General features: G+C 43.3%; 2 protein-coding genes across 4 annotated transcripts in view; one reads left to right on the top strand and one right to left on the bottom strand.

Moving 5' to 3' along the window:
• The window catches only part of nr6a1a (nuclear receptor subfamily 6, group A, member 1a), a gene marked incomplete at its 5' end in the record, with an annotated part of 251,571 nt that overhangs the window by 206,603 nt on the left and 38,962 nt on the right, over nt 1–6,006 (bottom strand). For 2 of the 3 annotated variants that reach the window (XM_014009966.1, XM_014009967.1), the window contains 1 exon segment: nt 420–467. In XM_014009966.1, coding sequence (XP_013865420.1) covers nt 420–467 — 48 coding nt within the window. 3 annotated transcript variants of the gene reach the window in all.
• LOC106518613 (uncharacterized) lies at nt 2,701–5,951 on the top strand. Its single transcript, XM_014009969.1, has 2 exons — nt 2,701–3,342; nt 4,237–5,951. The coding sequence occupies exon 2, from the start codon at nt 4,409–4,411 to the stop codon at nt 5,654–5,656; it is 1,248 nt and encodes a 415-aa protein (XP_013865423.1). The 5' UTR covers nt 2,701–3,342; nt 4,237–4,408; the 3' UTR covers nt 5,657–5,951.

The following is a 6,006-nucleotide window of genomic DNA, read 5'->3' as shown; positions in this document are numbered from 1 at the left end:
TATACAATGAATGCAATAATTGAAACCATGCTAAGCCATGATGACAGAGTCAAACATTTTGTTTCAGGTACATTTTCTTCATGTTTCACTTTCATCTACTGGATTTGGTTGAAACAGACACTCAGTGTTTTGTGTCAGTAGTACTGTGCTGATTCGCAGGCAAGAGTTTAGCATCATTGCTGAGTTAATACTCCCCTCTTGTGGATTGAACTTGAAATTAAAACTGCTTTTTTGATTCTTTAACTCCACATTGACACTAGATGGAGCTCTTTTTCTAATAATCCTAAATAGCTGACATTTAATATGGGTTAGGCTGGTCAGTGCTGATCTCAAACGTTTATCACAAATGTAGTGGAAGAAATTGATTGACTTTTTCTCATTAGAAAGAATGAATTCACTTCCAACAAGTCTGAACTCACCCATGCTGTCGTTGTGTTCAGACTCTACGGGAAGCTCGCCGAACAAATCTGGTGAGAGGGCACACAAAAATAACTGTTAAGTTTCACTAAAATGAGTTTTATTTGTACTGAAGGCTGATTCAACAGGTGCTAAGAGTAGATCAGTTTTCATGTAAACTGACTAATTTCTGGCAGCTCTAATCTGTATAAATGATCCTCAGAGCAAGCGAGCAAAATTTCACTGCACAGATATCCTACACACTAGATATATACAGTCCAATGTTTAGATATTTTAATTAGTATGAATGAAGATCAATTTAAAAAAATATTTACATACCGGTAATCCCTGTCATATATTATGTTATTTAGGGGAATGGTGAGCCCTAGAAAGGAACAAATGCTCTGAAACAAGCAAAACTAATAAAGAATTCTGTAGACAAATATCAGAACAGAAGGGTGAGTGTAAGTAAACAATGTTGAATGGCAAATGTTTTTATCTTAACTTGACCTATTTAAAAGGAGACATGTTTTCCACATTAAAATCCTTCAGTTGGGGTCTTTTTACAGTATAACTTCAATGCTTTGGTTTGAATTCCTCTGTACTGTAACTCCAAAAGCCCCGCCCCTTTTCTGAGGTGTTTCTCACATCAACTCGTTTTGAGGTTGTCCCTTTAAATCCAAACAAGGTGCTTCACACCCCCGCACCCCCTGCAAGCTTCCAGACCGGTCCATTTTAGTTTGGTGGAGGTGTTTACAGCTAGCTAGTAGTGCAGAAACTTTTGCTTTACAAAAGATGTTCAAGTATAAAGTTATCAACCTTGCAAAAATCAAAACAATATGGAGGGCTAGATGCACCAAATTTCTATAGTTATTATATAGCCAATATGTTAATGTATATAATTAAATGGACCAAAAAATCAGCAGTACAATGGCCTAAATAAAACAATCATTTTATGGCAAAATGCCACAATCAGATTCACCAGTCATTAGTCAAACCATTAAGAAACATGGTTACTTTAAATCACCAATCACTGAAAGCACTCTGTCATTTTGGTGGAGATTCAATAATATTACTAATTCAAAATTTACCGCCTCAACACCACTTTGGAATAATCCAGATCTCACAATAAATTAGAAACCCCTCTTCTTCAGCTCATGGGTCTTTAAGGGGTTTACACAGTTTTAACATATCTATGGATATAATAAACTGTTCTCCATCCATCATCTGCCGCTTTATCTGAAGTCAGGTCGCTGGGGCAGCAGCTTGAGCAGGGAAGTCCAGACCTCTCTTTCCCCAGCCACCTCTTCCAGCTCTTCTGGAAGGACTCCAAGGTGTTCTCAGACCAGCTGGGAGACATAGTCTCTCCAGGATGTCCTGGGTCTTCCTCTGGGTCTCCTCTCAGTTGGACATGCCTGAAGCACCTCCCTAGATGCCCAAACCACCTCATCTTGCTCCTCTCAATGTGGAGGAGCAGCGGCTCTACTCTGAGTCTCTCCCGGAGGGGAGAGTCCAGCTACCCTGCAGAGAAAACTCTATTCAACCGCTTGTATCCGTGATCTTGTTCTTTCGGTTACTACCAAAAACTCGTGACCTTAGGTGAGGGTAGGAACGTAGACGGATTGGTAAAGAGATCAGTCGGAGAGCTTCATCTTACAGCTCAGCTCCATCTTCACCACAACAGACTGGTACGCAGTCCACAAAACTGCGGTAGCTGCACCAATCCGTCTATCAATCTCACGCTCCATCCTTCCCTCACTCGTGAACAAAACCCCAAGCACTTCTTATTTTCAGATAATTACACAATATAAATTTGATGATACTCAATTCTTAGAATTGAGTATCATTTTGTATTATACAAGGGTTATTGATGATTACATTTTTATGCTTTTTAAGCTCAAAAAATGTTGATCGTATTATACTGAAGATTTGTATACATGAATAAATACGGTACATCTCTCTGCAGCAGGTTTGGCTGGCTCATCCCATTATCACCATGTCTGTGTTTAATAGGAGACACCACAAATAATATTAATGATGATCCAAATACTAAACAATTACATATCGAATTAACCAATGCTAAAAAGACAATTATTATGAATTGGAAAACAAGGACCAACATCAGTCTGACACAATGGAAAAATGTACTAATTGAACACATTTAAATGGAAAATAACATCTGTGTTATGGATTTTATGACTAACTTAGACTATAAACAATGTAATTTATGTATTACGATTGCTGTTTGTTGCCTTGTCCTTTTTTTATTCTGTCTTCTGTTCTCTTTTTTTGTTTGTTTTTTGTCTGTGTCATAGACTAATTATATCTGTGTCACCTTGACACTGTCCACTGCTCCTATCTTAAGATAACTCATGTCATCTCTTAATCTGTTTGTTCCAGACGTCAGGACTCCAGCATCGTGCTGATCTCTCTCTTTGTGCAGATATGTTGACTCTTTGAGCTGAGAGCTGTAATTGGCTTATAGTAACATGAGGAGGATTGTGACTGGTTGTACATTGGCACATGGTGTTAATTGAGGATATATCATTGGTTTGCCATCTGATGACGGTGGCCACATTCAACAGACTTCCTGATTGTTTTCTGTTCATTGTCTGCCCAGAAATAAATAATTCTAGACCATACATGCAAAACTTTTTTCCTGGCATTATTTCAACGTGTTTCTGCCTTTCATTGTCACGACATTTTTGGCGTTGTCATAGACGCAGTTTCTGGGAACTGGAGCTACCCGCTGTGGCCGACTTTTGGCTGGACGGGGGGAAGGAGTTTTTTTGAGAGAAAAAGGTTTTTCCCTCTGAAATGTGTCCACGCTGGATACTGTATTTTTTTTTGTTTTTGTTTTTGTTTTTGTTTTGTTTTGTTTTGTCTCGGCCGCTGTTGGGTGTCTTCGAGACCGGAGCTGAAAAGAACCTGTCTGACAGAAACACGGTGAGCTAAATATCTTCTTTACGTTTTCGGGAAAAATAAATAAATAAGTAAAAGAGCGAATGTGCTACGGCTAACCCTTTTGGGTCCAGCACACTCTAAAAATCTATTTGTTAGATGCCTGCTCTGGTTGCTTTCAGCGGTTGAATGACTTTTAGCTGAGGTAGGTTTCTGGGAGCGGTTTTATTCCAGACCAAGTTTTTTTAAAACAGGGAGGTTTGACTTTACTGTTTTGAGGTAGCCAGGAGGAGATTAGTTTCAACCTGGTGAGAGTAGGTAGTTAGCCAGGCTAACTGCTGAGGGAAAATTTAATTTTCCGTTTCTGTTTCAGGGAAACAGTTGTAGGCTAAAAGTCAGTTAAAGGCGGCCGCCGGATTTCCATTTTAAGGAAGTTTGTTTAAGTAGTGCATTGAGGCACGAGTTATAGTGATGGGTCAGATTACATCTGTCGGTCAGCCTATGTTAGCACCAGACGGGCCGTGTGCTAAAGCTATGGTAAAAAAATATGGCGAAGAAGCCACGTCATGTCTGCGGGTGTGGTCTGACAAGTTCGGGTTTCCGGAGGGGGGAAGTTTCAGTCCCAGACAGTTGAACCACCTCCGGGACCGTTTAATGGAACATGAATCAAAGTTTAAATCAAGAAAAAATGATAAAGGTCTCTGATTTGAATGAAATAGAGCATCATAAAAAATGTTTGTTAGCGTGGGAGGAGGAAGCTTTAAGGAGAGAAAACAAGGCACTGAGCTCAGAAATGTGTATGCTTAAAAGTGGCTCTCCTCCCAATACAAATGAAAAGAAAAAAGCCTACTTTTAAGGATGAAAAAATGATGAAAAAGCTGTTGGTAAAACTACTAAAAGTGTGTTTCCCTCCATTTATCCCTCTCTGCATGGGCTGAGAGAACAATATGAGGACACTCTGGCCCCTGGTCGTCAACCCCCACCACCGACAGGACCCCGCTCCGACAGCGATGACCCTGACGAAGGATCTGATGACGAGGAGGAAGAGGTGCTGCAGACAGAATCTGATGACGACACAGCTGCTGATAACCGTCCTCAGACACCACCTCCTATGAGCACCGACCCAGTGAAGCAAGAACCACCACAGCCAAAGCCGAGACAGGTGACTGAAGCAGCTGCTACAAAGATGGAACTCAGAAAAAGACAGGAAAAGCAAGGTGCAGCAAAAGCCCCCCGCCCCTCCACCTCTCGGTCAAAGACAGGGTGCCACAGCTCTGATGCTGTGGCACTGAAGACTGCAAAGAAACTGGCTGAGCTGCAGGAGGGAAAAGAGGCTCTGGAATCACAGCTAGCAGACATAACTCAGAAGACCAGTGAGCTGACCCTGCCCATGATAGAGGTCGCAGGACATGCAGGTCCAGCACTGGTGTTCCGTCCCTGGACAAAGGAGGACATGAAGGCATACATGCAGCAGCTACCGAACGTTGTGGAAGGTGGGGAAAAGTTCTGCGCTGCCATTAAAACTTTCTGCATGGAAGTACAACCCACCTGGCCTGAACTGAGAAGACTGCTACTCTTTCACATGGGCCGACCCAACTTTGACAAGATTAAAGGCAACCTGGTGGGTGAATACCGTGTCATACATCCGACTTCTGATGACGCAGCAAACAACCAATATCGAACTGCATTGGATAAGCTGTGTGCCACCATCAACCGAGCTTTTACAAGAAAGATTGTCATGTCAAAGGTGAAGGCCTGTGTGCAGCTAAAGACTGAATCATCGGAAGATTATTTCTCTCGGCTGCTAGCTGTCTATAATGAGTACTCTGGAGTCGACGAGCCGTCAGACATGGGTGACGTGATGGGGCATTGGGAGAGCGCCTTCAGCCAATTTTTCCTGAACGGGCTGTTACCTGCAGTCTTTGCAGTGATGAAAGACACCTGTCTGGACATGAAAAACGCTCGCTTGGAAAAACTGCGCAAACATGCCAGATGCGCGTATGAGAAACTAGAGGATGAAAGAGAGGCTGAAGATAAGCTGATATCTGAAGCCCACAGGCAAACACAGCTCACTCTGGCCCAGACTGTGACAAAACCAGCTGTTCCCAACAACGCTGCTCGTTTCCCTCGCAGTCGGGGGAGGGGCCGCGGTAACTGGAGACGTCAGCAGCCTGCAAAAAAACCTCAAAATTCCTACTGCTACATCTGTGGAGACCCGAACCACTGGGTTAAAGACTGGCCGAAGAGGCTCATCAAAAGGGGAGATGGATGCCAGCAGCTGACTAAGTGTGGAACAGGGCTGGGCGGCGCTTCAGCGGGAGGGGTCGACGCCAGAACTGTGTATAAATATATATATTAAAAAAAAATTCCCCTCTCACCCTCCGCGGGTGGTCTCTTTCATCCTCTGAGCTCGGGTCCTCTACCAGAGGCCTGGGACCTTGAGGGATCTGCGCAGTATCTAAGCTGGGCCTAGAACTGCACATTTCTGGACTGAGATGTCTGATGTTCCTGGGATCTGTTTTAGCCACTGCTCCAGTTTGGGGGTAACTGCCCCGAGGGCCCCGATGACCACAGGCACCACTGTGGTCTTCACCTTCCAGGTCTTTTCCAGTTCCTCTCTGAGGCCCTGGTATTTCTCCCTACCAAGGAGATGCTCTGTCCCCACTGCTGTTCTGCATAGGCCTGAACCCCCTCAGCCAAATCATCAAC

The sequence above is a fragment of the Austrofundulus limnaeus genome, unplaced genomic scaffold (genome assembly GCF_001266775.1).
Source record: "Austrofundulus limnaeus strain Quisiro unplaced genomic scaffold, Austrofundulus_limnaeus-1.0 Scaffold64, whole genome shotgun sequence".
NCBI classification, from domain to species: Eukaryota; Metazoa; Chordata; class Actinopteri; order Cyprinodontiformes; family Rivulidae; genus Austrofundulus; species Austrofundulus limnaeus.
The sequence above is the reverse complement of the archived record's forward strand: the minus strand, read 5'-3'. Positions and strand labels throughout refer to the sequence as shown.